We start from the raw sequence: 25126 nt of genomic DNA, 5'->3' as shown, positions 1-25126 counted from the left end.
CTGGCTAGAGCAGTGTAACGTAACTCCAGTTGCTTGCTAGAGGAATGCCCCAAGGTATTTTCTGTCTGATAGTGTCAGCAGCAGCTGGGCATTTCATGTCCATGTTTCAGATTTTGAGGGTGGAGCTGAAATGCCCACTCACAGACAAACAAACAAACAAAAAAAAAAAAAAAAAAAAAAAAAAAAAAAAAAAACCACTGAAACCTGCAACACTAGGTTCCTACAAGATCTTTTACCGTGACTCCACATTTCCTGTTAGAAAATTGTTTGCCTATGCATGTTTTGAACTTCAGTCATAGATTTGATTGTCCTTGCCAGTAAATACACTGGGACCAAGGCATAGCTTAAAACAGACCCACTGTAGGGAAGTGCAACATATAGCCAGCTGTCTAAGTGTGCTGACTGCAGCAGCAGGAGAATGATGTGTGTTTTGTCTCTCTTTCCCCATTGACTGCTGCTTCTGGACTTCCATTTTAACAAAACTGTGTGAAATATTTGCACGCACTTGGTGGTCATACAGCGTGCATAAAAATTTATTATTATTATTACTACTACTGCTACTACTGTTATGAACGGGAAACTAGAAGAACCCCAGGATCTCAATGTTCTCCTGCAGTAGCTCTTCTTTTGACCTAGGCAGAGGTGAAATCTGTCTAGATATATTTAATGCAGTCTGAGCTGTTCCCATAAAAAGTTCTCAGCACTTGAAAACTCACAATAACTTGCTCTAGAAATTAATTTCCCTGAAGATTAGAAATGTATGCCTTTTAGTCTCAAAATTGGTAAACTTCAAATTTTTACTACTAGCTTTTGTACGTGTTCCCAATTGGTTGAAGAGACATTTACTGTGAGTTTTTGTGCCCCCCTCCTCCCTCATAACCATAGCCATTTTCATATAATTAAGTTAGCTCTTCATTTGGCAGGCCTGTAGATGTACTGCAGAGAAAATGTATTGAGCACAGAGAGGATGCAATATCTCTCATCCCAACAGGATGCAGGCTTCAAAGCTCCACAGCTAAACCTGGAGTGTCATGATGACTGAACCTTTCAAGCCTTCACTGTTCATTGTGGAGAAGTATCTTGATTTCAGGTACTTCCCTGGAAGCCATTCTCACTTTAGACAAAAAAAGAACATTTCTTGTGACTTTGTTTCATTTTTAGTAAGGATAAGTTTAAAACAGAAAGTAAAAACTGACCAGTGGAAAAGATGAGATGGACACGTACCAGAATCTTATCATAGTTCTTAACTTAAAAGGTTTGCATCTCATTTTTCCTTACTTCCAGTTTTCCCATCCAAGACTCTACCACAATGTGCTCTGTTCACTGAGATCTGATTACAAGTTTTGCAGGGTCTCCCATGGCCACAGTCATGCAGAATCGTGGGCAGATTTAGTAATCCACCTCACAAGTGTGATAGAGAGTGAGGATATCTCAGAGAACCTCTGCCGCTTGTTTGAGGAAGTGTGGCTGTGATCACCGAGGTGCTTGACACTCTTTCAAAGTTGGAATAAGTCCTGGGTGGGTTGTTGACTGGAGACAGCCTGTGGGGGCATGGCGAGATGTTGGTTTGTCAAAGCAGGACCACCCTGAGTGCACGGGGCTCTGGTGTATACATAGAATCACTACTGATGTCTCTATTTTTCAGTTCTCGAAGATGGGCTCTCTGTAATGCTTTGGTCATGAAGAAACAAGGAACACTGAATTGTTGTTTTACAATGGAGAAAACAGAGGGACAAATACCAGCACTGTGGCTCCCACCTTGTTGCTTATCTCTCTGCAGACATGTGTCCCAAATGCTCCCTGGGCTGTATTAAGGAAAGGAAAAGCTTAGACATTACAACATCTGCTTTCTTACATCATCTTTTCCAATTTTACATCCTATAACCCCTTGGTGAAAGGAGGAACAATGACTTTATATAGCTGCTGTTTGATTCTTCTGCTGTTTACCTGGAACACTGCTGCCTATGGGCCAAACCAACGGGCACAGAAGAAGGGAGACATTATTCTTGGAGGATTGTTCCCCATCCATTTTGGAGTGGCTGCTAAAGACCAGGATCTAAAGTCAAGACCCGAATCAGTGGAGTGCATAAGGTAAGCCACAAAAAGCTAAGATAAAAAGTTTTGGTGGGGAAGTGCTTCAAGGGACAAGCTATAAGCTGAGTATATACAGTATGCAATCCAGTACACATAGAGTGCTGCTCTACAAGGCAGTGAGAAGGTATGGTGTAAATAATAGGAAAAGCAATGTGTAAAGACAGGAAGTGTGTGTGTTAGAGTATCACAAGTAGTATTTGGACAGCAAAAGAGGGCAATCCTTGCATTACACAGAGCTGCCAAAACTTAAATGCACTGATCTGTCTGGCCATTCACAGTGGATGTTTGAACAGCATCCAAAAATTAGTTTTCCTTGCAGAAGGACAGAAAATAAATGTAGTATTTTGAGTTCATTTTATTACAGTCATGCCTTGCAAAATAGCTTAGGAGTCAAATTTGGAGTTTGTTTACAGTCTACCTCTCATCTTTACAAACTGTTCAGCCCAAACAAGTGAATGGGTGAGAGTGGGATAGGTTACTGCTTTTGGAAAAACTCTCACTGAACATATATCTGTCCCATTGGGACCTTTGCAAAGTCTCAGACTTGAACTCCTTACTCAGTCCTTCCTCACCCAAAGATTTCTCCTCTTTAAACAGTGCATATCAGATTTTGTCTAGATCTTTGACAGTTAACTCTGGATGGAGAAATCTGTTTCCTTTATTATTGAGATGTGGTCATTTTTATGAAAATACATGAAGATTTTTTAACTTTGCAATCCTGTACATACTACACATCACAACTGGGAACTGACATAAACTGATTCCAATTGAAATACAAAAAAAAAAAAAAAAAGCAGTTGATGTTGAATTTTGTCATGACTTTGCATGTGAAAGCACTTCAGTGTTAGAGGACCCCTTCTGTAATCATGTGCAAAGAAGGGCATGTCTAGAGTTATGTAGGCCTCTCATCCTAGTACAGTTCTGTTGCATCGGTAATGAAGAATTACTACAGCATTTCTGCAATGCTTACAGATTCCAGGTGCAGTTTCCCACTATTTTGATATTGAGCAGAATGTATCCATCTGTGTTGTGAGATCATCCCCAGATTCTCTCATAGGAAGTGCATAGAAAGAAGGGTAATTAAATAGAGGTTCTTTTGGCTTCTTGATTCTGTGCACATGAAAGTCATAAACTAAATGTATGTAGAATGTCTTCTTCATGGAGTGAAAAGTAGCTTGTTTCAGTATTTTTTTCTCACCTGATTCACCATTTTAAAACAAGAATGCTGAAAAGTGGTGGAATATTTCAACTCATTGTCTTCTTTACCTGCTTCATGTGGCAGGCAGGACATGCCAGCATTTGCAGCCTGAATATAGCATTCTTTTCTGCCAGCACCAGGTCAGCCTCAGTGACTGTCTTGACATGGAAATGCTATTGGAATACACCACAGGAGAATCTTCCCTGAGAAGTACTGCAAGAGTGTGGTTGCCAAAAGATACGTTAGCTGGGTAGTATTACCAACAGTAGGCATATTCTGAAAAGCTAGGCCAGCTGTTCTAAGGATACAATGGGAACACCTTATACGTGCCACTTGATCTGCCAAAGGCAGCCTTCACCTGAAATTTCTGTGGGTAAAACCTGTATTCCTTTTACCCCTACACCAAGAATTTGCAGGTGAGGAGATGGCTGAAGATGCATTTTTGCCATTTTTCCACACTCCTTAAAGGAACAGGATAAACTGTCAGTCGATAGCATAACACACACAAAAAAAAAATAGTTAATGAAAGGCAAAAAGTCCAGTTGCAGAGGTAGTAATAGCTGCAATTCGATCAAAGGGATAATTCAATCACAGATAGCTGGAAGCTCTTTCATTGCATGTCATTTCAAGGAAAGGTTTAATTCAAAAATAGTTGACTTTTTGAGAGTATCCATCTGATTATAATGATGGAATATTAATCCATGTGACAGTTAATGTACTGTGGTAAGTTTCTTGTTATTGGTATGTGTTAAATTGAGAGCAGATATTTTTCCTGAATGGATTTTCTACTTCAAGCGGTGTATAAATCAGTAGATTCCTCTGGCTGAACTTGCACAAAGACCTCACGAGACAGGACCATGACCAAAAGGGGATCCTTTTTGATTTTGGGCTCCATTATTCCCACTTGATACTATGGATGCCTCATTCCTGGAGGTACTCAAGGCCAGGCTGGATAGGGTCTAATCTAGAGGCTGGCTACTCTACTCACAGCAGGGCATTGGAACTAGATGATCTTTGAGGTCCCTTCCAACCCAAGCCATGAATCTATGATTCTGTGATTAGGTAGTTGTCTGCGGCAGGGTTGTGCACGCAGATTCAAAAAACCCAATACATTCTCCTAGTCACAAGCTGGAGTTTTTCATACCACAGTTCAGTTTCCTCATTTCTGGTTAGTTGGCTAATCTAAAAAAATCAAATTTGTACTTTCTGGAAGAAATATTATAGGCTCCAGTTTCTTCCCTTCATGGAATCTCCCTAGTCTTGTAGTGTTAAAAACTTTGTAGCACAGCAAATCAACTAAAGGAACATAAGCATGGCTATACCTGGTCAAAACAATGGTGTGAAAACTTTTCCATACCTTTGACTACTCTTTTTGCACTTTTCTGAACTTTCTCCAGCTCTACTGTATTGTTTCAAAGCTGAGGCTAACCCATTTTATTTTCATCCCTTCTTAGATGGGCTTTAATCTCTTTATTACATAGGAAAATATGTCACACATCAAACAAGAAAATTAGACCCTGATCAGTTTTCAACAGCAACAAATCATCAGACCATGTGGTGATCTCCTTGCTTTGAGACCAGTTCCACTGAAATCCTACAGGTGGTTTGGCCCAAGTCTTCTGGAGTTCAGTATCAAACAGTTTAAGATAATGTGTTTTTCCTTTCTTTTGAGAACTGTTCAACCTGATCTGTTTTGTTTGGACACTTTTCCACACGCAGCTGTGTTTGGTGCCATACCTATACTCCCAAACACGACCTCTCTAAATAGATAGGACAGTTCTCCCTCCACTGTTTTCACACTCTTCATAGGTTATCTCCTTAGCTCAACATACGAACCTACTCTGCATACCTTGCACATGGTTATTTGAAAAACATTTCCATTACTCAGCAGTGAGAGGAAAAGGGAATGATAATAATCTGTTCACAGTTATTTTTGTGCTGATTCTACTGAAAATGCACCTTCACACTTTAAGCAGTGAGTTGTAGAGACCCAAAGTGAAAACTTACTCATGATTTTGCAACACCAAATGTCAGATAGGAGCGAGTGCATTACATTTCCTGTGCTTCAGAATTACATACGTGGTTTATTGTTTAAGCAACCAAGTATCCCACATCTGATACAAATATACCTTCTGTCTTTGTGTACCTCAGGTGCTGTCACAGCAACATTCCTTATAACATTTGCTGATGCGTATCTGATGTGCACAGCGGAGACAAAGGCTGAGTGCAGCACAAGCAATCCCTGACCCCCATTCCCTATCAGTGCCCACAGAGGCCTGTTCATAACTTGATTCCTCTTTCCTTTCTTGATTTTGGGTAGATTAGCAGTTGTGGTGGTGGTATTATCGTTAGTGTTATTGTTAGTAGTGCTATTGTTAGTGCTGTTGCACACATTGGCCATACCCATGGATTCCTCTTCCTGTAATGTACTGTTTGCAACATGAATGTATCTGTCTAGTCTGCCCTGATGATATGTTTGCTAATCTTACTGGAGAACTGTATGCTTATCCTGCTGTTCAGATCTTCTCTACCAACACCAAATTATTTCCTTTTCCTCTTCCACCATTTTTAAATTTTCTTTGACCTGCACAATTCCCTCAACTGAAGTCCTAACTTTTAAGGGTGGTGAGCAACTCTGTTTACCTCCTGACTAAAGGAAACTGGCCAACGACTGAAGATCTCCCCTTGCATATTTTAGTAATAGCAGTGGTAGTAGCAGCAATAACATGCAATTAATGTACTGGAAATCTAGAGGACAGAGAAATTAGCATGTGTACAACCACTACAGGAAGGGAAGTACTGGTATTTGCTGAGAGGCATATGCAGCCTTCACCACCATTCTTGAATCAAATACATGTTAGATATGGGAGAGTAAGTGGAAGCTATTTAGTGTTTTAATATTGCTTTTCCTCTTCTTCATATTCTTTTGGTTTCGGTTTCATGCCTTGCAGGTGTTGATAATTGAACCTCACGAATTCACATGAAGCTGTGAATTCATGGCCTGCTCTCCTTCACAGAGACTAACAAATCTCCATTTCTCCACTGGATCAGGAAAATATCAGCTGTTCTAACCAAACCGGACAAACAAACAAGTGATATCTCAGTCTTCTCTTTAGGATTTCTTGCAGTCATTAGGCTTTGCCATCCTTTGTTTCGTATGACAGTCCTTATGCATTTGGTGGCTTTGGCTGCACCTCACAGATGGGGAAGCTTAGAGAACAGCTTGATCAGGGCCCCTCTGAAGTCTGATTCTGTTAGTAAATACCTTGGATGTTGAAATTTCTTCATGGAAATTACCAGTCAAATTTCTGCATGGCTGAAGACCATGGCAGTGACTGGTTGCATTAGTAACACCAGCAGTACCACACATGAGGTCAGCTGGATCTGTGTAACCTGCTGCCAGGTTCGAGGCTGCTTTTACCTATCACTCACATACACACAAAGCCAGAAGGAACCTATCTAACACCTTTTCCTGGAGTCTTATGGTACAATGAGAAAGAATTTATCTGCACAATTTCCATTCACAGAAATTGAAGGAATCATGAAATCTTGCTTCAGTTAGACCAGTTTGGTGGCACTGCATTCATCTGACTGTATCAGTGTTAGCTCTGGTGTAGTACTGATGTAACACTACCAGTCAACAAAACAAGACTTTGTCTGAAGGTCTATCAGGTATTTGAGAATACAGAATGAGGTTTGCTTTGTCTCCTGACCCTCCTTTACTGTTATCAGCAGAGGTGCAACTGGAGAGAATTGTGGTCTGCTGTCCATACTACTTTGAAGTAAATTATTAAAGCACTTAAGAACATTCTGAATCTAGCTCCCCCACAACACTCCCGGCCCTCCTTTCCCCTGCAAAAGGAAGCCAATCCCATCTCAGGTTGTACTGTTCTGTGTACAGATGTAACACTATAAATGTTCATCAGGAACATTCTGTCAGAAAGGAAAATAAAAGCAGGATCTGATAGATCTCAGGTCATATACTTCAGAAAGTGAAAGCTCACGATTTCATGAAGCTTATCTATAGAAATCTTCACCTTGATAATAAAAACATACTTCAAAACATTTTATAATGACACTCATTTGAAATCTTAAAATTTACTCAATCTGCATCTCTAGAATTGAATAGCAAACACTTTATTTGAAATCAAGTGGAAGGTAGTCCACTTCTTACTGCTTTTGAAGATAACACCTGAAAAATATTCCTGCATTTTAATAATTTAAACCAAATCTTGCAGTCAAATGGGCAAAATACTCAGTCTAACTTCTGTGTCATATTCCACATCTGTAATTTAAAGTGAGTTGTCTTAAATTTAAGTTTATATGTACAGGAATGTGTGAAAATTCTCACAACTGTACTTCCTAACTTCTCAGCAATCTTCTCTTTAAATATATAAAATGCTTTTAGTTTTTCCTGATTTACACTGGGAGCCTGAAGACACGTAGGTCACTCTGAAAGTAATGCCTCCTATTTATTTCCATGAAAACTACAACGTATACAAAGAACATAATAACACTGTTCGGTAGAGCAAATTCTCAGCTACAAAATATTGTTTTTCTGCATAGTCACCACCATTAGCCATGCATTTTCACCAGCAATGAACAAGAGCCTGCATGCTGCACTCATAAAAATCTGCGCCATTAGGGTCGACCCGCTGTCACCACTGCTGAAATGCAACCACCACCTCACTGTGCTCACATCCACTGTTTGGTTTCCATAAGTGTTCAGCAAGTGTTGAGGAATGTCAAGGGTGCCACTTTTCCCACAAAGAGGAATTCAGTGACACACTTTTGCTTCATCTGCGCTTCTGTGTGAGACACCATTTGTCAGACTGCCCCTCTGCTGCCATCTGTCACAGAGCAACAACATGTAATGGAGTGTTGGTGAGAAGGTTCAGCCTCTGCTGCCATACCGCCAACATCCGCCCCTGACATTGTGGGCCAACCTAATAAAATAGGAGGCATTACTTTTGGAGCATCCCTCACAGTTCCTTGCTACAAATCCTATTTTCATTTTTATTAAAAATATCTGTGAAAAAAGATGTAGCCTTTTAAAAGGAGTCATCGTAACACTCCTCCTTGCTGCCATTCTGATCTTCCCAGAGTGCATTACTGTCCCTGTGAGGCAGCTTGGGGTGCATGGCATATTTTTTTTTTATGTACAGAACATTCACTGCCTCATTCACTATGAGACTTGCCCTTTTATTTCAGATCTCTCCCATTGCCTTTCACTCCCTAATGGTTTGGAACTAGAGCAAAAAATAATAATCCAAATGACCAAATTACTTCTAAACGTTCTTTTAGAACATTCCTGTTCTAGAAGGTGTCCATTCTCTAATGATGTTCTTAGAAAAACCAGATGTCTCTTTGATCATAAATTATAACTAGGAGTTTTTATTGACCTCAACCTTTCTGACTTGATATTGCTCAAGCTCTTTGTACTGAAACTATGCTATCTGTTCTTTGAGGTACGGCCTCAGAGCAGAACCTTTTTTGGAAGTTAGCCAGAGATCTCTGGTGAAATGAAGTTAGACAAATGACCTAAAAATAAACCTTAGATGTGATATATTTAGAATATATATTTAGAATTTCTGATTCCAGATAAATCAGTCAAAACTCTTATAATGGAAGTAATGTGGCTACATTAATTCAGTTTTGAAGAAACCAGATGTAGGAAACACACATTTTGGAATCAACTCATTTTATCCAATAATTAAAAAGTGTTCAAGTCATGTATCTTGGAGATTGAAAGGCTATGATTTCATGGAGCTCATCTTTTGAAACCTTCACTTTGGTATGGATATATATCTCAAAGCATTTTGAATCCTAAAATCTACCATTTTATATAGAACTGATTCTAGGGCTGACTGTTTCCCCAGGCTCTTCCAGTTCTGGGTCCCATCAGTTCTTCCAATGAATCTCAAGCATAACAGCTTTGACACCTTCCTGTTTCCAATCACAACTCGAAACCAAACCATAAAAAAACTGCTAACCTGACCTGTAGTACATTACAAGGAAGGACGGGTGCCAGTTCTTTGTCAATTTAGCCAAACTCGATGAGTTGTCTGAAAATGTAGTAGCTTCACAGACACACAACTGGTCACTTTTTACAGTAAGTAAAATTTGAGAATAACACAGGTCAAAGCTACCTTTTTCCTGCTGCTTTCCTTGAAGAAGCTTCTCTCTGTGTTGGGTTAGTAGTTACTCAAGATCAGCTTCTATCTCATGTGATGCTCTGCACAGATGCTTCCAGGTCCTGGCACGCACTCTTGCCTCCACACCCTAGCTCTGGCTTACCTTCATGCAAGACCAAGAGAGAGTCAGAAAAGACAGCCTCTCCGCTTTAGAGAACAGAGAAAGCTTCAAAAAACAGTGTTTCAATTTCACAGGCCAGCTCTGGTGGCAGCATCTGATCTTGTGGCTAAAGCAGGCATGTGAGAAAACCATAATAAAGTAAAATATTATTCCTTCAGTGAAAACAATAAATACATAATAAGCAGGTTAAGAAGTTATATTAGAGTTTATGTTTGTAGCACATCTCTATTCTCTGGTATGAACAGGTTAACAGTGTCCTCTCTCACTGTGAAGTGTGTGATGGGAGACCTAGTGTTAAAGATGACCAAATTTTCCTGAGTAGAGCTACCAGGCATCCAGCAGCATAACAGTGCTGTATCTCATCTCACACTGCCTGCCTAAAGCCATCAGAAGCTGACACACAAGGCATCCCTGAGCCCAAGTTCCTACTGCGCTAGCAGTATCTGCGTTCAGAAATATGTCAGAGGAGCCCGGAAGGCAATCTGAGAGGAGAAGCTTTGTGTTAGAGCATTTGCTCAGGAATTATGAGATCCAGGTTTAGTGTCCCATGGAGAAGAACCAGACCTCCAAGCATGCTCTCTTTTGACTTTCTCAGATTTTAGGGGACTTAGAAAAGTTCATCTCTTCCTCATAACGCCTGAACTGAGCTCCCAAACTGATGAGTTGTCCTGGTTTCGACTGGGACAGAGCTGAATTTCCTCATAGCATCTAGTATTATGCTGTGTTTTGACTTTAAGAGAAAAGCAATGTTGATAACACACCAATGGTTTGGTTGTTGCTGAGCAGTGCTGCACAGGGTGAAGAATGTTTCAGTTCCTCAGTTTCTCATACTGTCCTGCCAGTGAGGGGGTTGGGGGCACAAGGAGCTGGGAGGGGGCAGAACCAGGACAGCTGACACCAAATGGCCAAAAGGATATTCCACACGTATGACATCGTGTGGAAATAAAACTTGAAAACCGAGGGAAATTGGTGGGGGCTGGGAGCAGCCACTGCTCAGAATTGGGCTGGGCATCAGTCAGTGGGTGGCTGCCAATTGTGTTGTGCATCACTTTTTTGTAAATATATATACATATAGTTACATAAAATTATCATTACTATTATTTCTGCATTTTCTGCCTTAGTAAACAGTTTTTATCTCATCCTATAAGTTCTGCTTCTTTCTTTCCGATTCTCTCCCCCATCTCACTGGGAGCAAAAGGCTGTGTGGTGCTGAGCTGCTGCCAGGTCAAACCACAACATGAGTTGAAAAGCGGAACAAAACCCTGTAGCATATGCACACTTTTTTTGTAACCACCGAAGACAAAAACAAAAGTTTGTAGATTCAGAAGGATGCAAGACTGAGGTAGACAGCTTAAGTTGCTTTTGCCTTTCTATCTGGAATCTTTCATTCACTTTTATCTCAGCCCTGGTCTCCTCTGTTTCCCTCCTTCTCACTCCATTTTATTTTTATTTGTTTCACTCACCTAGGTATAATTTCCGAGGCTTCCGCTGGCTCCAGGCTATGATCTTTGCCATAGAAGAAATAAATAATAGCCCAAATCTCCTTCCCAACATGACCTTGGGATACAGGATATTTGACACTTGCAATACAGTCTCTAAAGCCCTTGAGGCCACTCTGAGTTTTGTGGCCCAGAACAAGATAGACTCCTTGAACCTGGATGAATTCTGCAACTGCTCAGAACACATCCCTTCCACCATTGCAGTCGTGGGGGCAACCGGCTCTGGGGTTTCCACCGCTGTGGCCAATCTGCTGGGACTCTTTTACATACCTCAGGTATGCTTTCACTTGTCTTGCTTAGGTTACAGAAGTACCCTGCCTCTCTGCTCTGGGATATTGCTGTTTGGAAAGGGTTACATTACGAAACTACGATGGAGAACTGCCCTGCTGCTTACGCGCTGTCTCTGTTTCAAACAAAAGAAGGTTTGGAAATGCAGAGGCCCTAACTATATACAATAACTGAATACATTTGGAGGGCTAAATGGTAAGACAACTGTGAGAATCACTGGCTTTTGGCAGGGGACAATGGTTTATATGATAGAAAACAGTCTATTTCCCTCCAAACTTACTGTGTCAATTTTAAGTGAATTCTTTTATTAGTAAAAGATGCGAGTCTTCAGTCTCAGACTTGTCAGATATGCATTTGGGCCAGTACAGGTACATGCAGTGGCTGTGCTGAGTTCTTCATTCTGCTCCCTACCACACACCAGAAGGGCTCAAGGGGAGTTTAGCCTCCATGGATTGTTTAATCTTTGCTACTTCACATAGGTCCTCAAAGAGAGAGAGGATAGAAAATGTGTGCTTTTTCTTATGGCAGAAATATGTCTTCCTAGAAATCTGTAATCCCTGGACACAAAGATTACCAATCAGCCAGTGACAGCATCCAGCCAACAGCAACCTCGCCTAGGAGGCACGTAGAGGATAAGAGGCTCAGTCTGTGAACACTGGTAATTTAGACAAGTCACTGGCAGCTGCCAGTTACGGCAACTTAGTTGTGATGTTACTGCACTGTGGTCACTCTTCAGTCATACCCACCTCCCACAGAACAGGCTTCATTCCTTGCCAGCCATTCCTACATCCTTCATTATCTCTGATTATTCAAGTAGGTGATCTGTAAAGCAGTTGCTTCTGCTGATAAGGTGTTTTTGAAGGGTTCTTCAGGGCTGACCTGCCTTTCTTTTGACCTTAGGACCTCCAAAATGAGGTTTATGAGAGTTTGTGGATCTGTCCCACCTTGTTCCTGGGTTCTCTGTGTAGTGGTGTAGTTGTGCCAGCTCCTGTGCCAGTGTTCTTCTCACTGTCTGTTGACTTTACTGGGACTGGGAAGAGCATCCACAGTCCTATACTTTTATTTAGCAAAGGTGTTGCTCTGCCCAGACCCAAAGCAGATTATGAGGCTATCATACTATAGCCTATTGTTGCATCTGCTGCTTTTAGATTTTCGCACTGAATGCATTTTATGGAAAGTGCTCACTTTTATCAGTTCAGGTGTTGGCTTGTATAGCCTAACATTTCCAGTTCCCCTTCTGAAATGAGCGTAGGTGCCAGAAGTTACAGTGGGCCTTGTGACAAGACTGTGTCACACTGTGCTCTCAAGTGCGTCCTGAGAGGATAGCTCTTTATTTCAGCCAAGGCTCCAATTCCCACCTCTAGCACAAATGAAGAAGGAAGGATTCTTGCTTGCCTGGTGACCAGTAACATATCTTGTCTAATGCTATCAGTTTAATTCCCTTGGCAGAAATCTTAAGGAATGGAGATTGGGTCTCTGAGCAGGACAAGAATGGTTTAAGCTATGACCAACAACTGCTGCCTAGATATTGCTCAGAGAAGCACTGTAAGGTGGTGTGTAATAAACCTTGTGGTGACGTTTTAAAGCATACTGTTAATTTACACATCCCGTTACCAGATCAGCAAGGGCTGCTGAGAAGGGGTGGTGGGCTGGACAGAGCACAGAAGATGTTTGCAGTTTTTAGAACTTTCCTCTGAGCAGGGAATGGTGTTTATGCTACAGGGACGTAGCCTTATCTAGTGGTTACAGAAACGTAGAGATAGAGGTCAGGAGGTTCAGTTCTCTGCATGGAATGAAATTTCGACCAGGTGGCTGAAGTTTGGCAGCTGAAAGCAGGCTTTTAAACTGGGAGCTGTTGGGCAGCATTAGAATATGCATTATCGCTGCCATTTATAGCAAGGCCATTAGCAAATTCTTGGTTAATAGACCCTACATTTCAGTATAAGTTGGAAGTATATTTTACAATTAATGTAAGGCTCATTGCTCATTTTGCTGACATAGAAACTGAAAATGTTACGGTTTCTGTTCTTCTTAGTATCCTATTTCGGTGTACCCTGTAAAATTGCTAATAGTTAAGAATAAGGGAACTCATTAAGAATAGGCTTTTCCACATTTAGAGTGAATGCCAGACAAGCTTGAACTGGAAGCTCCCAAACAAGTGGGTGCTGGTAAGGTTGGGAAAGCCACTGTAACTTCATCTGAGGTCACCTCCTTTGGCGTGTCCAGGTCTGGCTCTTGTACACTAAAATCCACAGAGAGGAAATTTAGCTTCCAGGTCTCTTACAGCATCTGCAGGGGTAGGTTTTCTTGCCCATATTTCCCAGTGCAAGGCTGTGGGAGATGAGAGTAGATAAGGGCAGGAGCACAACCAGGGGAAAGTGTGTAAAAGGATGATTTGTTCCCGTGGCCCTTGAAACTGCACTGGCAAATCTCCTTCTTTTCTTTCTTGCAGAAACACTAAATGCCAGAGTTTAAGGAAGAGATAAGGTTTTATGTAAATTTCCACTTTGTACAAAATGAACTGTTTATAGAAGATTTTTCAAAGTGAGAGGCAGTCCTAAAGAGTTCAGATACCAATGTCGAAATGCAAAGATAAGTGAGATTTAAAAATTCTTCAGATCTTTAAATGATTCTCTTTGGGGTTTTATTGTTTCCCTACTTGTAGAAAATCCAGGTTATATCTTAAGAGCATATGGCACTTGTTCTGATTAGGAAAAAGAAAACATTCCTTGATAGCTTTAAAAAAGCAAATGGAATCCCATTTTATGTTAAAATACAGTGGCTCTTGAATGTGAAAGCCTACTGGCTTCTTTAAGGATTCTGGTCAGTAAACAGGAATCATGCTATTGACAGCATTACCCTACCAGTCCCCATGGTCAAGGCCAGTGATGCACGTCATGTTTCTCTTACTTCAGCTGGCAGGGTTTTATGTAACAGGCATATGGTTCCTGATGGAGCCTATTTAAGGATGGAGACAGAAGTGCCACCCATAGCTCACCTGCTTGCCATTCCCCCAGGCTAGTGTCAGCGTCTCTCCCCCTGATCCTTGGCCTTACAGGAGGGTAGGTGCTTGCTCCAGACCCTCAGGTCTGAGCAGCTGCTCCTCTATGTGTCTGCAGGACACCCACATGTACAACCACAGGCTAAGAGGACATGGCTGACAGTGCAGTGCCAGCTTTCCTTTCTCCTCATCCAAGGTTACATACACAGGTTGACAGCGATGCTATGTAAATGTACACATTTTATGCCCAGGAAGTTCACTTCATGGTCTGTTTTCTTGTTCTCTGTGCTCTCACAGGTCAGCTATGCCTCATCCAGTCGTCTCTTGAGCAACAAGAACCAGTTCAAGTCCTTCCTCCGCACAATCCCCAATGACGAGCATCAGGCCACTGCGATGGCAGACATCATCGAGTACTTCCGATGGAACTGGGTGGGAACGATTGCAGCTGATGATGACTACGGCCGGCCAGGGATTGAAAAGTTTCGGGAGGAGGCAGAGGAGAGAGACATCTGCATTGATTTTAGCGAGCTCATCTCCCAGTACTCAGATGAAGAAGAGATTCAGCAGGTGGTGGAGGTCATCCAGAACTCCACAGCACGAGTGATTGTGGTTTTCTCCAGTGGACCAGACCTGGAACCTCTCATCAAAGAGATTGTCAGGCGAAACATCACTGGCAAGATCTGGCTGGCGAGTGAAGCCTGGGCCAGTTCGTCCCTGATAGCCATGCCAGAGTTCTTCCGTGTCATCGGCAGCACCATCGGGTTTGCACTGAAGGCAGGCCAGATCCCAGGCTTTCGCGAGTTCCTGCAGAAGGTGCATCCCAAGAAGTCCGCCAACAATGGTTTTGCCAAGGAGTTCTGGGAAGAGACATTTAACTGCTATCTCCCCAGTGAGTCCAAAAATTCTCCAGCTTCAGCTTCCTTCCACAAGGCCCATGAAGAGGGCTTGGGAGCTGGAAACGGTACAGCTGCCTTCCGACCTCCGTGCACAGGTGATGAGAACATCACCAGCGTGGAGACGCCGTACATGGACTTCACACACTTGCGGATATCCTATAATGTATATTTGGCAGTATATTCTATTGCTCATGCTTTGCAGGATATATATACTTGTACCCCTGGGAAAGGACTCTTCACTAACGGATCCTGTGCAGACATTAAGAAGGTTGAGGCATGGCAGGTAAGTCCTTTGTCAGTATTAAAGGGTGCCTAAGCTATATGTTCATAGGAAGAAAAAAAAAAAAAAGCTGTCCTGGAGCACCTCCAGGCTGCCTGGGGAGGAATGACATTCACTGTCCTGAATCTCAGACACAAACAGGCTCCTGAGATTTAGCATATAACTGGTGGAAAGTCAGGTGCATGCTTCCACCTTGCACTGAATGTAATTTGTGTTAGGTTTGCCTGCAGTAGAAGGGGTTTAAACTAAGCTAAATTTTCTTATATTTGCTACAGGCCAAAAGTGCACACACAGACAATTACCACGGCCTGGCTGACGCAAGGTAACTTGATCATATATTGAGCCCTTACGTAAACAAGAGGGCCTGCAGAGAACACATAAACAAGGAAAACAGATTTTAGAGTTCATTTTCTTTGGCAAGTTCTACAGGTTTTGCAATCCCACAGCAATTTTCCATACAGGCTATATTTTTTTTCCACAGTTTTCAGCTTGTATAGGATCAAACTAAAGCAGGCCGAATAATGAAGGAAAATAATGTGTGGTTATTGGGCAAATAACAGAGGTGCTCTGATTTGGCAGCTGTATTTGTGAGCTAACAAAATGATACTAACAACACGTTCAGTACTTCAGTCGATAAATTCTGCTCAGTGGAGCATATGGTACTCTGGCATTCTGTCTTCTGATCCTTTATGAATTATCTACACCCTATGATGTGTTTGACTGTGCTATCCAATGTTAAATTCAGTATGAGTTTTTAATATCCACTACATTCTCAAATCACATAATTAGGTTTAAGGCTAACAAATGAAGACGTGCCAAATATGCAGTGAATTTATTTGCCCTGTTCCAGTCATCACATAAAACTCGGATCCAAACAAATCTGAAATCACAAGAACACTGATGAATACAGAGTGCCACATCTGTGTTTGCATGTGTAATTCCCTCTGTTTGGGATAGTCTAAGTAAAATAGAGGCTACTCATGCCACAGACTTTGGCTCAGAATTTGCATATGTATAAACTGCGGTTTAGTTTCCATCTAGTGTTAGTCAATGTGTAAACATCAGTCAAATCAAAGTAAAAGGTTTTGTCTTGAAATCTGCACTCTTCATCACTAGGTGTCCAATTCAGGTTTGACAAAGCCATGTTACTTGGAGTTGATGAGCGCAGGATTTGATCCTGGTGTAGGATAATTCTGGAATTGCTGGCTTGGAGGTTTCTGTCTTTCAATGCTGTTCTGCTTTTCAGCAGCATACCGGTAGAACTGAGCAAGTCATAGACAGATTTAGCTTTCACTTCTATCAGAAAAATGTTCCACAAGAAATATTCATTCTCTCATGCCTTATCACTGTGGAAAGTAAAAATAGCGGGATGTTCACACCATAACAAAGTAATGTGTTTGTTGAGGATTACAAAATGGGGAAGAAAATTTTAGTTTACTTTTTTTTTCTTTTGTTTGCTTATTTTTTGTTTGGTTTGGAGGTTTGTTGTTGTTGTTGTTTTTATTTTCTTTTTCTTGTCTGGTGCTGAAAGATGGCTATATCAAATTGTAAACAATGTGATCCAGACTTCCTGCCTTGAAGGAGGGATCAGCACCAAGAAAACAGGACTGGGTAGGAATAGCAGGTCCTAAAAAAGAGCAGGGTATTTGAAATATCCACCATTGTGTGGTGTTGACTATCGAGCATGTTTGATATTTGTGCATTTTTTCATTTCATTTCCACATCAAACACAAGAATAGCGGGTAAATGACAAGTCTGTGTGCACACCTACTTCACATCAGGTATTGCGGCTCATTGCCCTCAGGAAGCTTTCCTCAGTCATGGGAGGGTAATGAGTTCACCTCCTGGACGTGCATCCTCCAGCATCTGTGGGGATCGGTTCCGAACAACCGCTTCATAAGACTGAAGAAAACCTTGCTACCGAAATCAACCTAATTCACGGACGTTCTGCAGGTGATCGGTGCCTGCTGATCCCTTTCCTCACAATCAGTTCAAGAGTCTCTGAACAGAAAGCAATCTGAGGGAGCCAGGAAAGTGTTGGGAAGCCTCTGTCCCAGAGTCTAGAGTCAGCAGCGTCTGAAATCCATGACCAGGTGGTGCGTGTGGCAGATAAGGCGATCCCTGTGAACTCATGGCACCATTAGCCTCTGAACTTCTTCCCATGGTTGACTTTGCTCATGGGTCAGTGGTTGGCGAGGATAAATAGTGTGTTCTGCAATTTAATTGTATAGCGTTCAAATTTGTTTATTTTCAGTGGCATTATCCCATTAACTCATAGGATTTATTAGTTATTCTGATAACTGTTAGTATTTTCTACTCAGAATACAAACCTTTTGGAGGAACTGTTTTATATACTTGGTGTAGGGTATTTGTGTGGGTTTTTATATAGAAATAATATTTGCTACCTCAGTGATCTGTTCCCTAGAACTGGATAGCATGAAGCCTAGCACAGGTTCTGTCAGCCAGCTAGATTGTGTGCAATTCTCCTATTATGGATTCACCATCTACAGTTTCAGAAAGCTCTATGTATGTTTCACCACAGGGATCATGGATTTTTATGTCTCCCAAGCTGAAATATCATGTGTGTGAGTGTTCTTCTTGGTGTCTGCGTATACAAGAAAGAATAGCCTGCGTGCACTTCGCAAGATGTTTACCTCAGTCTCGTGTAGAGTGTATATAACAATGAAAGCACAGTAATGCCAGCAGGGTTCAGAGTCCTTTACTGAAAACGGGAAAACTAGCACTTCTGTACTCTGTATAAAACTGTAGACTTTACTAGCATGTCTAAGATACCCTTATTCTGAGCAATGTATATGCCTGCATCTGTAACATTTTAAGAACCCACCATAGTGCAAGACTGAGGGTGCACACTGATCTGTGCTAGATATCAATAAAGAACAGATAGTATTCTCTATGTGTTCTGTTAGCTGTGCTGAGCCCTCAAAGATATTCAACAAGATCAGCTTAATTCCTTATTTTTGCAACATTTTGTTTTGTAACAAACAGGTGCAGAGCAACCCAGAACAAAATACCTAAGCAATTTCTGTCACTTTTAAAAAAGGCAACATTTTACACAAAACACTTAAGTATTAAAGTGTATTATTACAATTAGAATAACAGAAATAAACCTCATATAAAGACTCTTCTAACTCTGACTGCTAGGTTTGGATTCTCATTCACTGGTGAGCTGTTAATTTTTTTAGGAGAGTCTATTGAGTAGAGCTAGTTCTGTTTGTTTCTCTGGTTCAGATACTTGTCTTCCTCCAAAATCAGACTCTCCCATAACCTTCAGAAGAGTAGTGGGACAGTATGCCAAGAGCTGGGGACATGGGCCTAAGCCTCCTGTACTGAAGGAGTACCTACGTCTTTGTCCTGTCTCAACAGCTCAAGTAGTCTGCTATTATAGTACTTCTTGTCTTAACTTCTTTGATAGGGAAGCCCACCTCTGTAAACGAACAGCTGATGGGCCTCCCTTCTGCTTCACAATGAGAACACTGCAATTCAGCAGGGAAGACAGGTTCTTGAGAAGGCAAAAAGTGTGCAGTCATAGGGTCATGGAGTCCTCAGATGGAATCTCAGGGGATTTTCGAGTTGTGGTTATACTGAAGGCCGTGAACTTTGGCAAGTTCATGAGTGAGAAATGAGATAGCTCTTCTAGTCACCAAGGCAAAGTGTGCTGCACATGCTGAAAAATGTGCTGTCCAAATGATTAAGGATGCACTCATGTACATTATTCTACACCTAGAAATCTGATTGTCCTCAGAATTGGTGAAAAATTGCTATATGCTTTTCCACATAAGAAAAAAAAAATCCAATACAAATTAGCTTAACTTAGCAATAGCTAAAGTCTTTTATTATGGGATGTGCACCTCCCAGCCAACAGTTCCTTCCTCCATGCTGGTGATGCCCATTATGAAGAGATAAAAATGGACTGGTGCCTTCTCCAGCTTTGCATTTAGGTATATCTGTCTGGCTGTCAATTGATTCTGCAAGGCTTTAAAGAAGTGAGTGTTTCCTCAGATAACATACATCTGCACAGATGGGCTTATGTAATACCCAATTAACCTAAGGGCTTATCTAATAATCAATTTTGTGTCTGTTGAATGATATAGACCTGTCTGCACAATTAACATGGTAAACTAGAAACAACTGCTTTGTGGGATAGAGAGTGAAACAACATCAGAACAGGTATTTAACTGAAGCTGGTGTGAAGTTTGGTCATTTGGGAAGACTTTCTATGAAGACAGAGGCAGCTGCTTAATATCAGGCAATTGGAAAACCTTATATAATCTGTATTGAAAATGAACTGGAGATATATTTGTTATGAACAGAGTGTCACCAGTGTGACTTTGTTGTGAGAGACCAAATTGAAAGGGAGACGATCTGAGAGAAATGTACAAGTCGGTACAGCAAACAGCTGTTTTCCCACAGAGGCAAAAATAGATGATTTCTTATTCATCAGCTTGAAGAAAACAACTTGCCATCAGCTGAGAACATCATTTGTGATCTCTTCAACAAGGCAGACAATAATTGGAGTAGTATTTAGATTCTCAGATGCTGAAATGAGAACCTTAATAAACTTTAATAAAGACTGAGTCACGAATATAACATCATCAGTAGAAAATGCATAGGGGAACTATCAACCCTGGCAGAGTTGCTAGAAGAACAGCAAATGAGCTACAAGCAGCAGAGACACAACTTCTTGTTTTGATGAAAAGGCTCAGATTCTTCAACTGCTGCTGTCAAAAAAAAAAAAAAGATTTCCTGCCCAAGAAAAAAGATAACTAATTTTTCATAATAATCTCCTATAGTATAGACACTTCTGTGCTGCATTAAAACAAAAACTGTGTTTGTAAAGTAGCAATTTCTAATACTTACAAAGCTCACTTGCCACCTTTGCCACTTGGGAAGAAGTGGTCAGATTTTCATTCTGTACTGGACTTGGGAACTTTAGGGAAGGCTCCGTGAGGTGCTCATACAATGCCTCTGTCTGTAGCAACTTCAGGTAATAATTACCCCTCTAATTACAAAGACATCTGTGATGTACTAAGACATAGCACATAAAAAAGCAAAGTTTTTTCTAGGACCGACCTTGCCTAATGCTCCTCACAAATAGAGCTGATGACAAAGGGCACCTTGAGAGCCTCCTTAAAAGCACTCAGAAAGTCAGGCATTATGAAAAATCATGAAGTGGATTTTTCAAAAACTGAATTCTGTGTTACAATCATTCCTCTAACTTGGCTGATTTCCATGTATCCCAAGATAGGGTTGAAGTTAACTTCAGAGGCATCGTAATTGTACCATAGGTTGTTATTTCTTTTCTCACTGGGTGGTCAGCCATCTTCACAGATGCTGTACTAATCAGCAAGGCAGTTTCATTCCCAAAGTGAACTTCCATGGAATATGAAGGAATGATGTCACTCTACGCAGTGACTGAGGTTTGGAGGAAGGACAACATGGCATTAATGGTGTATAAAGGACCCTTTTGCCTTGTAGAATTAAATGAATGATCCCCCCATTGGAGCAGAAGCAATACATTGCTCAGAATAGACCTTTACTAGTGTCTGTAAGTTGCCTAAGCTTTGGTCGTGTGCATGAGATGAATTACATGAAGGTTATTGAGAAACTGCAGAAATCAAATCCTTGATAAGGTATTTCCTTGTTGTCCAAGATTTGTATTGATATGGAACGGGCTGCCCAGGAAGGTGGTGGAGTCACTGTCCCCTGGAGGTGTTCAAGAACTGTGTAGATGTGGCGCTGAGGGACATGGTTTAATGGGCATGGTGGTGATGGGCTAATAGTTGGACTAGATGATTTTAGAGGTCTTTTACAACCTTAGTAATTCTCTGAAATGGAAAATTCAGTTTTAAGCTAGTAGCCAAGTGAAATGTGCCCACGCACAGTAATAGTGAATCCACTGGGACTTCAGCTGACTGCTGATGGGACTGTGCTTGTAAAAGATGTCCTGAAATGACTGCATGAGTTTGATCAACTCAGTGTGACTACTGGAAACTTCAAGACTCTTTTTTTTATGGATCCTGAATCGATTAGAAATAACCATAGCATTAGAAATAAGCATGAGGAATGATAACTAATTTGTTGAAACAAATGATACCAAGCATGTATTATCCATTCACTGTCAGCCTACAGAGGTGGTTTACCCAAGCAATGAAGTAATTTATCCTATAGTTTCAAGTAAGAAGGAATTTACAGTACAAAGTAGTGTCTTTCACCTTGCGTAGACGAAGACAGTTCGTCAAATCAAGGTCATCAATGTTCTGTGTGGGGTGGAGTTTCAAATCTCATTGGGACTTTGAAGAGACTGATCTATAAAGGATTTTTACATAAAGTGATAGAAAATGGCCACAGCCAGCCTCATGTATTGATTACTTCTCTGTGCAGATGGGCAATGACAGCATTAAACACCTCCCAGAAAAGACATTACAATCAGATTTTGATTATGCAAGATTTTATATATGAATAATGCTACTTGAAAACACTGAGCATGTCAGACTAACTATTGGTGCTATTGTTAGCTTAAATAATTGGACAATTCACAAAATTTAGACTTCAGTTAAAAAATAACCCTCTCTTAGGCTCTTAGATACATTCTGTAACAGGTATTGTATAGAATAATGACATTGTAAGAGCATTAAAACATCATTTACTCAGTCAGGACTTCTGACAATAGATTCTTCGCCATTCCTGGGCCTGTGTGCCTAATGGATTTCTTCACAATGTGTTTGTTAAAAGTGAAAAGCAAACTATGACATCAGATGTAAGTGAGGTAGCCACACTCATTCTTTCATATTGTGGCTGTATGTAAAGACAGCAGCATATAAAGCACACCCCCAAATACCATCCAATAACACTGACAATTAGCTCTCACTGTACTTTTATTGCTTCTTTTTTCTGTCCGGAGCCTGCCTCTCTACACAAAACCTTAATAGGAACCTCAAACATGTTAAAATAGAGCTACTTCCTAAATGATCATGTAGTTTACAATCCTTTGTATAATAAACCATATACATTTGTACTACATTCAGGGGAGTAATCTTGATCCATCCAAGGTATGCTTTGAGTTAGCTAGGAAGCTTAGGCTGTTTGCTGGTCACACTTGTGTTTAACAAGATTTATTTTCCCCAGTAGTCATGCTGAGTAGCAGAGCTTTTTCTTTATTAGTATGGCCCCTAGTAGGTCACAGCTTCTATCACAGATCATGTCTTGTTTCTAGTTTGAATTTAACTGACCTTTAGTTCCACTGGTTCCTACTTGGCTTGCTCTGTTAGATTTAAAAGTCCAAATGAATTGCTCATCATTTTTGTCAAATTATTCTTCAGTCTCATCTTGATAATTTAAAGAGTTGAGTTTAATCCTAAAATGTGTTTTCTGATTTATATCTTGCCTCGTTACTCATCCTTTTTGGCAGATATTCATTATTGCTCTAACAGCCAGACAGTGAAAAAAAAAGATCCCACATTTACACACCCTTATTACTTCCTCATTTACACATGCTGAAGTTCTGTTAGTCTTCCTTGCCAAGAGAGGAAAGGTCGCAACAAGGTGCCAGTAATACTGTACTGGATGTGGCACCCTCTCTGTGCCTGTGGCTGGAATTTCTTATGCCTTGATACATAAATCTGAATTTCACCATATTAAACCCAGATGTGAAAGAGCAAGCAGTGGGGAATGCTCTTTCTTTCTTGTAATGTACTGTTATGTTAATCCATGCACTTTCTGTAAATTCTCCCAGCAGCACTTTTGTTGTTGCTTCCAGAGTGCTGATGGGCATATTGGATTACACTGAGTTATTGACTGTGGCTTGAGGAGTTGTCCATGAGCTTATGGTTTGTGTCTGTGGCTATTTGCTTTTAGAAAGGTGTTGGTAATTCTTAATCCATGAGAGGATGCTTTACATTAAATGTAAAGCCTAGGTTCTCCACTTCTAAAGGGATGTGTTTACAACCACAGTTGTGTTTAACAAGATCTGTGTTTCTCAAAGCATTACTGACTGGCAGAAATTATGTGTCCATTCTATAATTTTGTAATAACTGATCCTCAACCCACAACACTTCTTTTGCCATTTTTTTTCCTTGGGATTGATATCAGGTTAAGCACTCTGGCTACATCCCTCTGCCTTGGATTCTGTTCCTTCCCTTGCTAGCTGTTGCAGTCCATCAGAAGCTGAATCTGGAGCCCTGCATGGGCTGACAGGGAAACTTCAGACACACTGCCGGCCATGCATTACACTTGTACATGTACCAGAAGGATGGGTTGTGATCACTGTAGGATAATACTGAGAAGGATGGGTTGTGATCACTGTAGGATAATACTGAGTAGCATATTGACTTGTTGACTTTGACACTCCAGGCCCGTGACATTTTTATGTGTATCTCATAAACCAGCTCTCTTGGCACTTTTTTTCTGCTGGTGAGTGATGTGAAGAACTTCCTGGTTCTGCTAGTCTTTTAGATCCAACTGAAATTGCTCAGGCTGTTCTCTAGTCCCTTCTTAAGGACCTTCCACCTCCATTAATGACACATTATTGCTTCAAAGTGAGTGCCACTGGGACAAGTACATACTTTTGTAAATCATTCAGCTTTCCTGCTCCTTCAACAGCCTCTTTATTTGTCTTTTTCAGCTTTATGTCATGAGGGTCTGGCATTCATGCCTCTTATTTTAATACATTAAAAAAATATATATCTTAGTACATTCCCTGATGATCTTCTCCTCTTTGTTGTCCAGGGGTTTGGTTTGCATTCTGTTTTCCATTAATATAATAATGCTTGTGTTTTGCAGCTTTGTTTGAATGATTTGTGTTGGGGTAATGCCCTTTAGAGCACACCTTATTTGTACGATGGTGACAGTGGCATATCATTACCCCCTTAATGAGTTTTTACTTTATTGTACACAGACAAAATCTCTGAACTGATAAGGCGTTTGTCATGCATGCAGATCAGGTACTGTCATTCAGTCCTTTCCTATTGCTTTTCATTGGATTTTCTCTGTCCTCTTGGGTACAGAAATCTGTCATCTTTGGCCTACACTTGTGTATCACCAGGTCAGGTGACTAGTCAGCAAACAGCTTCGTTTTGTGTAGTATTACATTCCAGGTCTAGGGATTCTCCATAGACATCATTTTCCTCTTCACTACCATGATTTTTGCCCTAATTAATAGAAACTGCATGAACACTCACAATATTTTTATAGAGGGGAAGGATGCTGTCATTCAAGGCCTTTTTCTCCAGAAAAAATATACTTTGACAGACTTCCAGGTTCATTTTTAGACCTTACAGCCACTCCTCAGTTGGTGGATCAGTCAAAGTCTCCTTGGGATGGCACTGAACTGGGACCAAGGCTACTCCAGATGCGTCAGCTGCTGAGGTTACTTGAGAGAAGGACTTTTGCAGGCTCTAAGGAATTAATAGTATAATATCGTGCTTTGTGCTATCCAGATGTCTTGGGATTTCATCATACAGTTGGATTTTAATTTAAAATAGAAAGAGGCAAAAGCATTAGAAAAAAAACCTTCTTCATTTAGGAGTAACTTAAGGT

The 25126-nt window shown here is 40.9% G+C and overlaps 1 protein-coding gene across 1 annotated transcript in view; it reads left to right on the top strand.

The window, feature by feature from the left end:
• The window catches only part of CASR (calcium sensing receptor), a 44162-nt gene continuing 20596 nt past the window's right edge, over positions 1561-25126 (top strand). Inside the window, exons 1-3 of the mRNA XM_021396737.1 lie at positions 1561-2091; positions 11075-11381; positions 14693-15574. Of these exons, the coding sequence (XP_021252412.1) occupies positions 1907-2091; positions 11075-11381; positions 14693-15574 (1374 nt within the window). The 5' untranslated portion in view covers positions 1561-1906. The remainder of the gene's footprint in view (positions 2092-11074; positions 11382-14692; positions 15575-25126) is intronic.

This window comes from Numida meleagris, chromosome 1 (genome assembly GCF_002078875.1).
Source record: "Numida meleagris isolate 19003 breed g44 Domestic line chromosome 1, NumMel1.0, whole genome shotgun sequence".
NCBI classification, from domain to species: domain Eukaryota; kingdom Metazoa; phylum Chordata; class Aves; order Galliformes; family Numididae; genus Numida; species Numida meleagris.
This window is presented reverse-complemented; position numbering and strand designations above follow the sequence as displayed.